We start from the raw sequence: 17,749 nt of genomic DNA on the forward strand, positions 1-17,749 counted from the left end.
AATGTACATAATATAAAAATATAATTATTGTCTTGCGGTGTATTCCTCAAATATCCATCCCCATATCGGAGTATACGAGAAAGTCGAGGGAAGACCACTCCCGATTTTTTGTTTTTGTGATCCACTTCTTCTTCGCATACACAGTAAGTATCTTCACTACGGGCGAGTGCGATCGTCGGAGTGACCCGATGTGCGACCCTCCGCCACGCACTACCAATATAAACGATAGCAGCTCGTGACCCACCAGCGGCAGCAGCTGCCCACAAGTGGGCCTCGATCCCCTCGTTGAAAAACACTACATTGGTGATCAGGCTGCTTTTTGTTTCCCAGTCTCACTTCTTTACTAGAAAAAGACGAGTTGGCACCTGGTAGTAGTTGCATAAAATATCATTATAATAATATTTATACCACAGCATTAAAAATGAGATGCACAGTTTCCTAGCACACTAACACTATTTTAATTTCTTATTTAGTCTTTTATTTTTCTTTTCTTCATTATGTAAAGCACTTTGAGCTACTTTTTGTATGAAAATATGCTATATAAATAAATGTTGTTGATGTTGTTGTTGTAGCACACTAACAGTTTGGGTCATTACTGTTTCTCTGCACTCCAAGCCACATACACTGAGTTGGTTCCCCATCCATGATAATGTGTACTCGATTATGTAAACCACTCGGTTAACAGGCTGTGCTCTGTGTCAAATTACTTTCGGGAAATACATGTGGGTTTATAGTCGTATTTCCCCGTTTATCGACTAAAGTTGTTGAACACTTCGTTCGGTATGTGGCCGCTCACACGCTGATCAAGTGTCAGACGCTCCACGCGCGTTTCGCTCACTGATGGTATTGGTGAGCTGACGCTGACAGGACCGTCACTACATAGTGATAGGAAATGCAGCCTGACAGGTCAGGTGAGATGTCAGGCCCAGAGGTGTCTTTGCGTTGCCGAGCAACAGGCGAGCGGGGATGTGCCCAGGTGTTCTCGTGTCTCCGTCCGCCCGAGCCTCCTACCAGTGCAGTCTGACACCGCGAGCTACTCCGACCGTGCGTGTTCGTCGCTCTGCTGCTTTGTTTTCTTTGGATTATTTCGGCTTGTAGGTCTTTTTTTTTTTTGTTCCCTTCATCTACGTTTCTGCTTATCAGGCGGAGCTGGAATGTGAACACTGCTGATCAGCACTGCACGCTTTCTGTTGGGGTGGAACTTTTTCTTCATTCACAGGCAGGGCGAGTGACAGCAGGGGAGTCGACAGCAGGACTGGGCACGGTTGGTGTGCGCGTGCAGCTGGGCTGCCCTGCATGGGAACATGTTAAAGCACGGCTCGGCTTCTACGGTGACCACCGCCGACGTCCAGGATTCCAACAAAAATGTAAGTTTGCTTTAGTGATTTTAAAATGACAAAAGGGGGACACCGCGCAAAGTGCACAAAAGCGGGGTTCTGCTTCTGTCTGTCTGTACTTATTTATTCATTTATTTATTATCACACCGGCATATATATGTTTTCATTTTATTACTTCGATTTTGCAAGTTTGATAAAAACACTGGAATTGTCCTCACCAACTTTTTCAAAGTGCGGTGTACTCTCGATGAAGGGTGTAACTCACTTTATTAAATCCAAAGGGCGTTTTCGTTCCATTCGCGTGTCTCTTTGCAATGCTGTCTCCATAAATAAATTTGCAAAACTGCAACTGTTTGTGTTTCCCACGCGCTCTTTAACATTGGGCGTTTATTAGGATTACATTAAAAAAATTATGACAGCGTGCCATGAACTGACAAGCGTGACAAGGACTGTCGTCCCGAAGAAGTGTAAGTAAATAAAAATGGCGTGGGGTCTCCTTGCTAGCTGTGCATTTACAAAATCCTGTTTTAAAAAGTTTGCAGAAGTTTCACTGATAAATAATAAAGTCAATAATAAAGGGGGAAAAAAACATTGTGTGTTTACATGGCGGCAGAGTGGCGCAGCGGGTAGTGGGGCGGACTTCTCACAAGGGTCTCGGTCGAGCTTCCCTCCAGCATCCCAAAGACAGTCGCCTTAGCTTAGTGGACTGGCGACTCCTCTAGTGCGACCCAAACAATCAGGCAAAGCAGGTGGGCGATTACTGCATTACATCATCATGGGCTTCAGCAGCAGGTGCATTTCTCCACATAGTCAAAGAGTTTGATGATTGTCAAGAGCGGACAAGAGCGGCGTTTGGGGGTGGCAAGTGGGCCCGCTTATATACAGTATATACAGTATATATATATTTGAGATGCTTCTAAGAGGACCCCTTTTAAAATCCCTCATCAAGGTCAAATCCTTTACATGTACATCTTTGAAAACATTCCATAGTCCACCTTCATCACCCGAAAACGGTGGCCAGTATAATCCCTTCCTAAAACAGGTATAGCCCCTTAGTCGCTGGGTTGGCTTCTCCTATCCATAGAAAAAGACATTGCAGATCCAGATTAGACCATGAAGATGTCATCAATGACTTTTCCATTCAAAAGTGGATTTTCGTCCCTGAACCTGGAAACCGGTAACAGATTTCATGATGATACCTCTACGTTAATTTCACACTTCCTGTCGAAACACTGAAACTCACATTTCATTTGTAGGCCATAAACACGTCTGAATGTCAATGCCCAAAAACATGTCTCGCTAATGATAACTGGCTGACATGACATCAACGTGAGTTATGACTATGACATCCTGCATATCGAGACTCAGAGTAGTCTCGCAATTTGGGTTCGTTTTCTAGAAGAGGCCCTGCTAATTTCCGCATGACCACCACATCACATTTCGCACTGTCGTGGTATTGTCATGAATTATGAATTGCACTTTTTTAATAGATTATATCGTTATATTTTGATAAAGTCCATGTTATCATGCAAAAATGTAGCTGTATACTGTAATGAGAAAATCTGGTGTGTACAGTATTAACATTACTTTTATTAAATTTGCAAGCAACTTTATACGGGCCACACATACCAGTAACAGCATTTGATGTAACCGGCCCCGCATTGTGATTGGTCAGCCTGAGGCCCCCCACACCCCTAAGGCCACCTGAGATGATTGATGCATACTTTATGTATATGCTCTGTGGAAACTGGTCCGGACACAGACAGGTAGACATGTTTAAATCACCCAACACACGTTTATTTTCACAACTAATATTTACAACAGTGCACACAACCCCAAAACTCCCCCAAAGTCCACCTCCACTCCTCTCCACCAAGACTTTGTCCTCTGCCATCGAATGGAGGGAGGCGGCCCCTTTCATACATACCTGGATGTGCTTCAGGTGCCTCCTGATTAGCTTTGCGCCGGTGCTCCCCAGTGTCCCTGGTCTTCTTCCCCCCCAGAACTTCTGGGTGTGGCGGAAGCACTGAGTGCCAGGGCTCCACAGGCATTGGGGCGTCATCCTGGCGGTGACCACGGGCCCCTATAGGGTTGAGCTTCAAAGCTCTGTTCTTGTGGTCCCTAAAGCCACCAGGGCGGTTGCCCCCATGTGGTCTGGAGGAGGCGTAATCCCTCCTCCGGTCCTCCTGGGCGTCCCGGCAGGGTACCACCCCCAGCCACTCGCCACAGCTCTTAAAAATAAGAGCGCCAGTGTGGTTCTATAGAGCGATGCCATAGGGGAACCAATTTTGGTTCCAAAAAGACCCATCCACATGTTCCAGAATGAGCCTTTATGTATTTAGATCAGTGACGGGCTCCATACAGAAAATAATGCTAAATGGATGGCAACAGATTTGTGTGGGTCATCATTTTAAAAGAACTCGTCCAGCATACACTAACACAGGCTACAGTCCCGGTGTTCTTAATCTGTTCCTGTCCTACTAGGTAGCCTGCCGTAAATTCAAGATTTGTTTTTTTTTCCTACATATTAGGAAGTCTTTCAAAGCACAAAGCACCAACTTCATATGCAGAGACCCCTTCCCAGAATGACAAAGGCTCTATGAGGGACCACACATCCCAGAAAAGAGCCACAAAGTGCTATTAAAGAACCAGGATTTTTTTAAGAGTGTTTATCGTAGTTTATTTGTCCCAATGGGAAGCGTAGCTTTTAACAGAAGCCGAGCCATCGTGGCTAAATAACTTGTTGGATGAAAGTCGTCAACGCTAGTGAGTCAGAAAGAGAATGCGCAGTATTGTTCATAACGGCCCTATTGGTTTCCATATGTTTTGTCTATTGGACTTACTCAAGGTGGGCACTGAACCTGCATCATTGACCCTTAAAGTCTGATGCCTCAGCCACCATGTCAGGAGGCTCTCACAGGCACATGAAGAGGCACCTACCAGGCTCCACTCCTATGCAAATCCCAAAGTCTGTGCCATGTACAAAATGCAAAAACTACTTCAATCAATCGATAAATCATTTACAGCCAGCGCCACCGCAGGGGTGTTAGATGAAGCAAGCAAGCCTACCATACACCGTAGCCACTGTGCCACCTGGATGGTCACTGAAGAGCAGGCCACATGGAGTCAGTAGGCCAAAGGGGGTCACTGCATGTGCACAGCTGTCAAGATGGCCAGTGTGCATTCTAAGTTTTAAAATTCTCGCCTATTCTTTGTGTTTCACACAACAGAGTGGAGTGACAGTGGCAGACTGCCAGCGCCGTGCCAGGCCCTTTTATTTACTTTGTAACAGGTCTGAAAAGTCTGTGTTGTGAATTCCATGATGGGAACATGATGTGTGACAACACTGGCTGAGTTAAGCTGCCTCTGCCACACGCACCGTTGACACAGCCTGGGGACAACTGAACACATCACTCAGCTGTGAGCCTGGAGGCTGGCAAGAGTGTCATAAGCACTGTCTGTGGGTTTTGAGTTGAAGGAAGGGAGGAAGAAAACCTCCAGTGGCAGGAGAACCTCGAGTGCATGGAGAGCAGGTGATCATTTATTTACTCATCTCCTGAACCTGCCTATTTCAGCATAGGGCTGTGGACAGATACTGTAGAAGCCCTCCAGAATGCATCAGACAAGTGGCAGACACCAAGTATGGATGAGGTGCCAATTCGTTGAAGGGCGCATGGACACACACATTCTATCTACTACCACTCACAACTGGGTCAATCGAACGTTAGTCTGCATATCTTTGAGATGTGGGCAAAAACCAGAGGACCCAGATTAAAAAAAAAAATACATGAATGCTGGGAGAAAATGTACAGATGATGGGTGACCAGGCTACGAGTGCATTGTACGCCTCTGGAGCTTTCAGGATCAATTTGTGAGGTGAGCATCACCTCAAATCCAGGCTTGTCTTACAACTACTAGCTGCAGGCCTCCCTTTTAGCACGGGGAGCTGACAAAATAACTCGAAATCCATCAAAATCCCCACAAAAAAGGAGGGTGACCGTAAACCCCTGGCCTGTGCACAAGAGAGCAGTAAATAAAGGAATTATTAGAACAAAAAAGAAGAAGAAGCCAAAAATTCTCACAAAAATAGACACAAGGTGTTGCCTAAAAGGCAATCGTACCACAAACACGTATAAAACCACAATCTGAAAGAGAAAACCAGGAACAGAAACAAAATAAATCTGGGAAAACCAGAAAGTCCAAAGTAAAAAACAATACTTGTAAAGTTCTTCACAAACTGAATGATCTCCTACTCTTGAGCTGTCTCTGCTCTGGCCTAAATAGTTGTGGGGGGGTGGGGTGTATGGGCTCAGGAGTAGTCATATCAGGGTGGCCCCACCTCCTAGGGCTCCACTCACAAAGAACGAGGATCACAGATAAACGATTAACTATTTATACACAAAATCGACAGCACAAAAATCTGAAGAATAATAATTCAAAACATAAAATACACATACAGTAAATACAGACTAATAAAAAAACGCCTTTTGGTCAGGGGAGGGATGAGCAAAGGGAGCCACACAAGCAGACAAATATAAAACAAAACACTTTGGCTTATCCGTGTGATGCTTGGCGGCCATCCACTAGACTAGCACTTTATAATGCACCTTCTCATCTTTGAATCGGCCTATGGGAGGCACACATGCCTCAGGTCAGGGGTCATTTGAAAAGCTGTATATCTCCCTGGCACCCCAGCATTTACTTCACCCCTAAATGTAAAGTCAGTTTAATAAATGTGGCATCCTAGGATCAGCTCCTCCTTACAGAACTGTGCCATGGCAGACCTGCTGCACCAGTAAAGAACGACAAAGGCGTAATTGTTGCCTTGCCAGTTTTACAGGAAACTTCCTCAATAAGCAGCATGAAAAGCTAACACACCTGCCCTGCACATCTTTGGAGCACCCAGAGGAAATACCCACTCAGACTCAGGTAGAATGTGCCAGTTCTACACAAATAAAGACCAGGGAGGAGTGCAAACCCAGGAAGGTGCTCTGGGAGGTAGCCGCGCAGTGTTTTTTGGGCCTGCTTAATCCATTTGTATAGCTGAGGGAAGGTAGAGCCTTCTCAGCAACATCGACACAAGGCAGGAATGAACTGCCTTTAGTGATGTTAGATCAGGGGTTTAGTGGTGTTCTGTGCCACCGCCACCTGACCAAGGCATCATGCAGCCCCCTGTTCTGGCAGATTGAAGGTGGGTGTCCCAGCATCCACAAGACAAAATCCTCAAATCCTATCATGTGAGGCCTGAAAACAAAGAGGACTGATTTACGACCATTTATGTTATGTAGAATGCCCAGTGGGGGCTGGTGGTCTTTTTGGCCTTAGTACCCCTGCAGATTTTTCCTTTGTTTTAATGTTATCAACAACTTTTTTTAATTTCATATAACTATCATTTTGTTGCCTTGTAAAACACTTTGAGCTACATAACTTTTTGAAAATGGACTATATAAATCAATGCTGTTGTTGTTGTTGTAGTGCTTTTTGTAATTTGCACAAAGAAATTCATTATACAGAGAGAGAGCGTGAGAGAGAGAGAGAGAGACAAATACCGGTCATTCATTCTGTGCTATATGATGCCTTTCATACCTTTTACTGGCACAAAGGACTTTATGAAGAACCTTCATAATACAATAAAAGCAGAGTGAAGGGTCAGTCATTCAAAGAAGTGAGAAAGTAATTAAGCAGTTTTCACATAAAGTCGTGCCTGCTGAGGTTCGTTATAAAGGCGACAGTAAGATCAAATAACTTTGTATTTGTTATTTAACTAAAGACTGTACTAAAGAAGAGAAAGAGATGAAATGAGATCAATTATTCAGTCAACAATATAGTGCCTTTCATATCAACACACGTAACTGTTCATGCAGTATACATAAGAGCGTATTATTATATAACATCATATTCTCAAGCCTATTTAATCCAATTCAGGTCAACAAGGAGCAGAGCCAATTCCAGCAGTTTCAGAAGCAAGGCACAAACCATCCATGGATATGCCACAAGGACACTGACAACCACACAGGGACAATTTCGAATCTCTAGTTAATGTAAGCTCCGTGTCTTCATGTTGGATTAAACTGAAGTCTCTAAAAACAAAGCCATACATGCACAGGGAGACCATGCATACACGATATAGACAACAGTTCGGCGTGAGATTCAAACCCAGGATTTCTGTTCCTTGAGGTAGAAGCAGCACCATGCTGCCTTTGAGATAAATCTGTAAATCAAACAGCACTTTAAACCGCCAGCACCGTTGCAAAACACTTTGAAACCCAATTCATATTGCAAGGTATAAGAGAGTGAGCAATCAATCAAACATTTACAAGAATTTCTCTCCTTGTTGGCCCAATGTTACATCTTTAAAAAGTACCGTATATACTTGTGTATAAGTCGGGTCTTGAAACCCGAAAAATGGTTCATAAACTCAGACCCCGACTTATATGCCCGTTCAAAAATTTTTGCCTCAACTTTTTGCCTCCTCCAATTTCACATCAGTTTCTCAGACGCATCAAATTTTGTTGCAGCAGCACAGTTACCAATTTCTTTCGCCACTTCAACGACTTTTAATTTTCAACCAGCTTCATATTTTCTTCTGATCGAACGCTCCATCGTAGATAAGGGATGCTCTTACGATAAAGGTGTATGAGGATGTGAGATACAAAAACAGTGCAAACGTCGCTTCGGAATAGTTTGGGTCTTACCGTGTGGTCACGTAAGCACAATAGAGAGAAATAAAAGGCCGTGTGCTCTGTGGTTAGTCTCTTAGGTACGGAAGTGTATTAGGGCCACGGAGAAAAAAACAATACAGACACAGTGAAGCAAAAAGAGTATATGTCGAGAATAAAGTCGAGGAGAGGAAGTCAGTTTAAGAAGCATGTACCGAGTAACATGGGACAGGGAAAACTTAACACAAAGCATTTAATGTGCTACATATGACGGGGTTTGAGAAAATCTAGTAAATTAAACATTGATTTTAAAATGACATTTACGACGTTCTACTTTAATGACAAAATAAACTACGAGAATAAAGTCAACATGTCGACTTTAATCTTGACACAAACTTCTAGAATAAAGTGGAAAAGTCGACAATTTTTTCTTCACTGTGTCCGTATTTTTTTCTTCTTCTCCGTGGCCGTAATACGCTTCCGTACTCAGGTGGGTGTTAGCATAGCATAATCTTTTGGACCAATAGCGTGAGTTTTCTGCATTCAACTTATACAACCACCATTATAAAATACTGGAAATTATACGGTAAAATCAAGTCCCGACATATCCGCAAATATATATGGTAATTTGCATTTTGTTACAAATGCGAGTCATCAATTCATCAAAGTTTCTTCTTTTTAAATCAGTTAAATTCCTATAAATTGATTTCCTTCACATTAAAAAAATGTTAATCAAAGTTAATGGTGTATAGAATAGTGCAGCCTGATTATCTAGTATCAAGCATATGATGCAGGACTCCTTGGCACCTTTAGGGTGCAGTAGTGTGAGCGTTAGCCAGTCGGACCACCAAGCAATCCCCCTTACTTAAAGAGTAGAGGTCAAAAACAGAATCGTCTTTGGACATACTTGTGTAAAGTCAAATACAGAAGATCTCTACAGACCTCGTCTTGGGTGATGCATTTAGTCGGCCATTGTTGGATCTGTACATAAGACACTTCTGCAACACTCCATTCAAATATTTAGAGGCCACATGGAGACACGGCTAAATAGCTCGAATGGTAAGGACAACAGCGGCTCACTAATATTGGTTTAGTTGTAATCGTCACTTGAGTTTTTGTTTTTTACGTCACTATCACTGCCATAGAGCAGGCTTCACCATTCAGGGTGTTGATTTTGGTATGCAGTGGTCAGTGTGGCTAATTAATAACTGAAACATAAGACTGCAGGTTTAATCTTGACTGAGACTTGCCACACTGTAAATTAACAAAACAGAGAGGGACCCTGTATGAAATAAAGCTCACCCGCTGATTATGCCTTCAAGGGGAGCTGAGGCTGGTCTGAGTCAATCACAGCAGCAGTGGCGACAATGGATAGGCCCGCTGCCTAACAGCCCCAGAGTCTTGGGTTCAAGTCACCTTCCAGCAACAGCGGTGTGGAATCTGCCTGTTCTTCTCCATGTCTGTATGGTTTTTTTTCTGGAATCTCATCACATCCCAAAAATGTGCAGTTTAGTTAACCTGGGACTCTAAATTTGCCCAGTGTGACCAGATAAGTCTGTGTCTGTGATCGTCTAGTGACCGATCCTGAGATGATTTGCTGCTGGCATAGACTCCTGTCTCCCCAGCCATGAATTGCGATTGATAATGAGTGAAAGTGAACATATGCGTGAGTGTGTCCAGAGGACTGGTGTCTACAATTCAGTTTAGAAATTAAGAGGGCTCAAAAAAATGAATACATAAATGAAAACCATGACTGATATATGGGGCTTTGTGCCAACCAGACTGTTTGTGAGGGATATGGAGGTGAAGAAATTGTCATGGACTTAAACCATTAAACAAATCATGGCAGTCTATCTGTGTGGACATTTTGAACTTTAAATTTAAAGCAAACAAACAAAAAAGGTTCAGCATCAATTATTTGAATTGCACTGAAAACGGCACATAACAGGAGTGAAGAGCGGTCAGACTCCGTCTAGTAGATTACCTTTACCATTGGGTCCAGTTCAACAAATATCAGTTACAATAAAACATTTGGGTCAGTCAGTTCATTTTAGTGACCAGTGTGGTTAATATCATATTTCATAACTAAGCATCCACACTGCAGTTATTTCCTAACCCCAGTAGTAATATGATTTACTGTATTCTACTCTCTTCTTCTTTCGGCCGCTCCCGTTAGGGTTTGCCACAGCGGATCATTTTGTTCCATATCTTCCTGTCCTCTACATCTTGCTCTGTCAATTTACTGTATTCTGCTATGTTTGATATGAATTTTACTCAGAGGATGAGGTAACAAGGCTGAAATGAACAAATCACCTGCACTGTATGGTATCTTCATCTTTTTTCTTATTTTATTATAACTCCGGCTCATTTTTGATTTGTGCCAGGGGAACATCCGCAGACTGCGGCTCACTCTGCACACTCAGGAGTTGCCAGAAGAGAACAATGAAGTCCAAGAAAAAGGAAACAAGGGGAGCGTAAGTACACCAAACAATGGCCTTTGTTATAAGGAGAAAACAAGTGTTAGGGCCGCCGCTCCTCCAGTACAGCACTTGTTGGGGATAATGACTGTGATGTGATGTTATCGCCGGGGTTTAGGTGTATTTTCTGTTTTATTGTCATTTTTGAATTATTATTTTTATGACATTTTGTTCAGGTTTGTTCATTTTTTTATATCTATGTATTATTTCTTTAAGTGTTTTTATACCTTCAGCACTCTGAGGGTGGCCCCTCGCCCTAACTTCTAAAGGGAGTAGCAGTGCACTGGATTTGCTGGTTTTCTGATTCATTTGCTTTTATTTTTTAGATTGCATAGTGGGATGTGTCTGCCTGTTTTGTACTTTTGAGCATTATTTGTTCTTTTCCTTATTTAGCTAAATAAATCTTCAAGTTAAAAAGATTAACAATTTGGTCTGTCTTTACAAGCTGGAGTTTTCTGTGGTTTCTCCCTCTTCTGACGCATGTTTGGTGGAATAAGTGACCAAGTAGTTTGGTGGACAGTAGACCTTTAGGGATATCCAGAATTCAACTCGATGATGTTTTGGAGGAATTAGGTGGATAGCACTGGTGAGCTTCGTGTGTTTGTTTTTTTTGAATGTTCTAAAGCCATTCACACTTTCCAGTTGGATTCAAGCTACATTTTATATAGTGCCTGTCACATCTGTCTCAGTTTAAAACAGTCCCTGGCACATCTGTATTTCTTGGCGCTTAGGATAGCTTCTCATATTGATACATTTTTATACAGTAACGTCTGCTCTGTCTTCCTTTTATATACTAAAGTGGCTCTTATGCCATAATTCCTAGAAGTGTACAAATTTTAGATGCAGATTCATCCAGCCATTCTGCTGTGACACATTCCAGTTGAAGGAGGGGCGGGGGGGATGTGGCTGTGCATTCATTCCACTGCGTAGGAACCATAGAGTTGTAGAGATGTAGTGCAAGGTTTCAGAAAACAACAATGGAGAGGCGTCAGCTGCATTATTCACACAGATATGCATGTGTGAATCCTTATATATACAAGCACGCACATTTATTTGAACCTATATACAGTATTTCTGAAAATACTTGCTGTGATGTAATCTCACATTGACACATATTTTAAAACTTTCAAGTGCTTTTCTTTTCAGTATATGCAGTTCCCTTCACAAAGCTATAAATGATTGTTAGGCAATATAATGGTACAGTGGTCAAGGCTTGGGACCGAATCCTGTGCCCAGTCAACATCTATATGGCGCTGTGTGCAGCAAATGGACCAGTTTCAGTGCTGGGAGTGACGGTCATTCTGCATGAAAGCCACAACAGTGACAAATTAACAGCAACAAAAAACAAAAAACAAGAATCACAGCACAAATAATAATTGTATACTTAGCTTGCATTAAAGAATTTTTCATCGTAGAATCCAGGTCAGGCGGTGAATGTTCATGAAGGACCCTCGCTCACTCGCCCTCTCATTACACGACTTCTAGTCAGAGGGGATGTCAAACATGTCAAAACAGCCACAGTCCCTCTCTCCGACTCTCGCCCCATTTACCTTAGGCAGTACCCGCTGGGGAGCTCAAACCCAGACCTCCTCATTTCTACTGCTTCCATCGGTGTCTACAGGACCTCTCACAGTACCCAGTGCTAAGTGTGAGTGACCTGCCCTTGAAACACCGCTCCTCTCGCTTCCTCACTGGACCACTGACCGCTCTGCCTCCTTGCCATCACGCCTGCCCAATTCAGCCTTTAGTTTCATTTTCAACTGATCTCCTTTGTTTGCTGCTCAGGCTGCTCTTTGGACTTCTATGGTTGCACTAATGAGGCAATCGACTGAACTGCAAGTGAATGCGTAGTCGGCCGATCTCCCCATGAACCTCCAGGGTTGAACTACCACACACACCTACATGTCCTTCAGGTCTGAGCGTAGTGTCTTTATTTATCACATAGTGATAGATAGATAGATAGATAGATAGATAGATAGATAGATAGATAGATAGATAGATAGATAGATAGATAGATAGATAGATAGAGTGCATCCAGAAAGCATTCACAGCGCATCACTTTTTCCACATTTTGTTATTTCTCAGTTTTTTTATTTTTAATAAATATGCAAAAACCTCAAGTAAACTTTTTTCACATTGTCATTATGGGGTGTTGTGTGTAGAATTCTTAGGAAAAAAATGAATTTAATCCATTTTGGAATAAGGCTGTAACATAACAAAATATGGAAAAAGTGATGCGCTGTGAATACTTTCCGGATGCACTGTATATAGGTAGATAGATAGATAGATAGATAGATAGATAGATAGATAGATAGATAGGTGTGAAAGGCACTATATAATAGATAGATAGATAGATAGATGTGAAAGGCACTATATAATAGATAGATAGATGTGAAAGGCACTATATAATAGATAGATAGATAGATAGATAGATAGATAGGTAGGTGTGAAAGGCACTATATAATAGATAGATAGATAGATGTGAAAGGCACTATATAATAGATAGATAGATGTGAAAGGCACTATATAATAGATAGATAGATAGATAGATAGATAGATAGATAGATAGATAGATAGATAGATAGATAGGTGTGAAAGGCACTATATAATAGATAGATAGATAGATGTGAAAGGCACTATATAATAGATAGATAGATGTGAAAGGCACTATATAATAGATAGATAGATAGATAGATAGATAGATAGATAGATAGATAGATAGATAGATAGATAGATAGATAGATAGATAGATAGATAGATAGATAGAGTGCATCCAGAAAGCATTCACAGCGCATCACTTTTTCCACATTTTGTTATTTCTCAGTTTTTTTATTTTTAATAAATATGCAAAAACCTAAAGTAAACGTTTTTCACGTTGTCATTATGGGGTGTTGTGTGTAGAATTCTTAGGAAAATAATGAATTTAATCCATTTTGGAATAAGGCTGTAACATAACAAAATGTGGAAAAAGTGATGCGCTGTGAATACTTTCCGGATGCATTGTATATAGGTAGATAGATAGATAGGTGTGAAAGGCACTATATAATAGATAGATAGATAGATGTGAAAGGCACTATATAATAGATAGATAGATGTGAAAGGCACTATATAATAGATAGATAGATAGATAGATAGATAGATAGATAGATAGATAGATAGATAGATAGATAGATAGGAAAGGCACTATATAATAGATAGATAGATGGATGTGAAAGGCACTATATAATAGATAGATAGATAGATAGATGTTAATGGCACTATCAACATGTACAGTGTGTTGTATTATTTCACATGGTGTGCTGTTGACTTATAGGAGCTCCAAGCTTATTACATACACGGACCACAGTAACGCACTGAGTTGTATCCATCTTCACTGTGCCTACAGGTGTTTACGTTCCTCCCAATGGCTGTGTTGGTTTTCCTCCAGGCACTCCAATTTGTGTTCCACATCCCAAAGACTTTGTCAGGTTAAACCCCAACACTAAATAGACACACAGTGTGTGTGTGTGTGTGTGTGTGTGTGTGTGTGTGTGTGTGTGTGTGTGTGTGTGATCGAGTGCTGCTGTGTGATGGATTGGTGCCCCCAATGCTGACTCCCTGTGACCCCATATTGGATAAGTGGTTTAAAAAATAGACCAATGGATGTAAGGCAACTAAATATATATCTATATATATACATTCTATAACCAAGTACAATGAAGAAGAGAGAATATAAATACACTAATTATGGTCTAATATTTGCCACAGGAGGATTTTTCTGGGTGAATTTGCCCTTCTCCACCTCGCACTTTTTAACAGGTCTGGCTGTGCTCCTATGTAAGTCACAGCGGCCATTAAAAACTAAAGACCAGCTTCGACCTTTGAGTTACTGTTACTCCTTACGCTCTCAGTGCAGGAGGTGTTACAGTGAATGTGCCTGCCACAGACCCTAAAAAGGCCTGCCGCTAACAAGCAGTCTGATAAAGAGCCATGTGTGAAACCTGCCGACTCCACAGGAGGAGACAAAAGCTGGAGCTCAGTTAGCAATGCCGGGAATGCAGTCTGCGGAGCTGATGATGTCAGAGGTATAACCAGTCAATTTGAAGTTAATTGACCTCAAGTTGTTGCCAGCCCAGCTGTTAACACTCATTACTTGCACAGAAATGAAGCAGATTAACAAGAGGCTCGAAACTAATGAGGTGTGCAAACTGGAGGAGAAAGAACATGCTGCATGTGAATGTTCAGCACAACACACTATTAGCTCGGGTGAACAGCTTGGAATGTGATTATGGCACCTTGGGCTATGACTTAACCCTTCAGGGGGGAGATAAAGAGAGGCAGTCTAATAGAATCCTCAGTCAGAAGCCTTATTCATCGAGATGAGGGATCTCTTACAGTGGTGGTGTGCTCTGGATGAAGAGGGTGATCTGCGTCTCCTGTGCTCAAGGTCTGAACTGTGTGTGCAGAATACCAGCAGCCCACTGCACCCTTGTATCATTTCAAGCTTCCTTTTTCTGTCAGTGTTAAGCCAATACAGCGAAGATCTCAAAATGAGATCTCAAAGACTGAAATGTCGTGTTGCTCTTGGACACACATTCCTCTCCTCATCTTCTGTAGTGGATGTTCAGGTTCCAATGGGAGAAAAGGAGAAAAATGTGTTTTTGTTGGGCAGGACCTTGGCAGAGCTTTGCTTGAACTGTCACTGTTGTCAGAGTTGTAAAAATAATTAGCTTTTATGCACATCTTTTATTATTGCATGTAAACTGTCTTTTGTTCATTACATTTAAGTTTATTTTTCACCTTGTTCAGAATTCATTTGTGCCTTATGGTTGATGCTTCCCGGAGAGACTCTGGCCCTGGCAGCCATTGCTGCAGGTGGGTGGCAGCCAGCTGGAAAATGATTGTTTTTTTGGCGGTTTATTCCATTAAATAACCTTTCGGCCCTAACATCCCATTACTAGTACATAAATATACAGCCATTTTTGTAAAGCACAGGCACGTTTGTAGCCGTTGGAACCGGACATGCTACTATTAGCGCAGACTGGAGAGACAAGCATACAGTCCATGAAACACGGAAGTGAAAATGGACACTTCCAGACTGTGCGCACCACATACTAAGTAGCTCCACTTTCAGTTTTATTTCCTCAAGAAGATTGAAGTATTTGGCAGCTATGGCATAATAATAGTGATAATTTTTGAGCTTCCTAGACACCCCAAAGGTAGAATATCTCACAAAATATTTTTTCCCATAAAAACAGAAAATCCAGGACCAAAAGGGTTAATGGCTTATCACCTACTATAAAAAGCAGCACGATCAAAACTTTGTTTCATTTTAGAATCTGAAAAAAAATACTGTACAGTTTTAGAGATCGTATTAGTCACAAAGTGACAGTTCTGTGAAGTAATCTTGGTTAGTAAAAATCCATGGGTTTCAAGGTAGGACCCCAGTATTGACAAGTAATAGTGGAAAAAGTCCAAACAGACTCGGCACATCCTGGATGGCCTGGATTACTTAAGGCAGCAGTACTAGTCAGTTTATATATGTGTGTATACACTGCTCAAAAAATGAAGGGCACACTTAAATCACACATCGAATCTCAATGAATGAAATATTCAAGTGGACAATCTTTACTGAGTTATGCTGTGTAATTCATAGAGAACAAAATGGTGTAACAACGGTCAATGGAAACCAAACTCACCCACCCACTGAGGGCTGATTCAACATCACACCGACAATCAAAGTCAAAAACTGAAATCACAGGCTGATCCAACTTGCGTGAATTTCATCATGGCAACTCCCAACCAATATGACTCAGTAGTCTATGACCCCCACTTGTCTGTATGTACTCCCGACAATGTCTGGGCCTGCTCCTGATGCCCTGGGGGTCTCCTCCCAGACCTGCATCAGGGCATCAGTGAGCTCCTGGTCAATCTGTGGTGCTACTTGGCAGCGTTGGATGCACCGATACATAACGTCCTAGAGGTTCTTACATTATTTATGGATCTTTTCAACATTAATTATTAAACTTTGTAGGTATTGTCATGTATGGATTAGGACATTTGCATGGCTGAGTTTCTCTGGATCACCATACCCATTACTAGTATTATTAATATATTTAATTGTTAGAAAGAGGTTTTGTCATATAAATGGAAACGAACAGAATGAGAAATTCTAAGTTAAGAAAATAAGCTTATTTAAAACACCATTGCTTCATATGTATCTGTCATGTTTCGCTAATTCCGAGCTCCAAGATCACTTATAAGATCTGCACACAATTCAGCTGTTAATGTATGGCTGGATGTTAAAGTACATTTGAGTGGTTTGCTCAGGAGATGGGAGCCTTGTGCCTGCCTAACAATGCACTTAAATTTATAAACGTGTGCAACAATCACCATAAAGTAACTTGATTATTTCTTTTACAGTTCACTCTCTGTATGTTGTATCTGCTGAATATTGGCGGTACCAGGATGTCACTGCTCTGTGGCAATCATAAATAGGTGTGAATTTTAGTAATATGTTTGGACTACACTTTGGAATTTCTTCATTTCTTTGATACAACATAAGTATAATCATTCAGTTTCTAGAAGTGTCTAACATCTTTTGAGGTGTAACACACCCTACCTTTATATGTATTCTCTATGTTTAATGGAGGAAATAAGGACATCTGGGTGTGCTGCATCATTAAGCTGCATTAGGATGAGAAGTGTATTAACACACAAACACATATATACAGTACTGTATATAATATATATATATATCCATCCATTTTCCAACCCGCTGAATCCAAACACAGGGTCACGGGAGTCTGCTGGAGCCAATCCCAGCCAACACAGGGCACAAGGCAGGAAACAATCCTGGGCAGGGTGCCAACCCACTGCAGTATATATATATATATATATATATATATATATATATATATATATATATATATATATATATATATATATATATATAGATATATATATATAGATATATATATAGATATATATAGATATAGAGAGAGAGAGAGAGAAGTAAATAATACCCAGTATAAAAATTATTAGAATTAAAGTAAATAAAAATGAGTAATAGATTAAACTATGTTTCTGCCCTGCTCATAAGTCAAACTGACAGACAGACAGACTTGCCACCTTTTTTTATATTCACACTCACTGAGTAAATTCTTTGAAACCACAATACCAATAGTGGTCAGGGCCTCCTTTTATTCTCAAAACAGTCTCATTTGTTAGAAGCATGGATTCCACAAGGTGTTGGATTCTGGTCCATGTTGACTTGATTACATCACGCATTTTCTGC

At 41.3% G+C, this 17,749-nt stretch overlaps 1 protein-coding gene across 1 annotated transcript in view; it reads left to right on the forward strand.

The window, feature by feature from the left end:
- Positions 1 to 987: 987 nt before the first annotated feature.
- The window catches only part of polr2m (RNA polymerase II subunit M), a 124,789-nt gene continuing 108,027 nt past the window's right edge, over positions 988 to 17,749 (forward strand). Inside the window, exons 1-2 of the mRNA XM_051920775.1 lie at positions 988 to 1,367; positions 10,381 to 10,470. Coding sequence (XP_051776735.1) covers positions 1,305 to 1,367; positions 10,381 to 10,470 — 153 coding nt within the window. The 5' untranslated portion in view covers positions 988 to 1,304. The remainder of the gene's footprint in view (positions 1,368 to 10,380; positions 10,471 to 17,749) is intronic.

Source organism: Erpetoichthys calabaricus, chromosome 17 (genome assembly GCF_900747795.2).
Source record: "Erpetoichthys calabaricus chromosome 17, fErpCal1.3, whole genome shotgun sequence".
In the NCBI taxonomy this organism is placed as follows: Eukaryota; Metazoa; Chordata; class Cladistia; order Polypteriformes; family Polypteridae; genus Erpetoichthys; species Erpetoichthys calabaricus.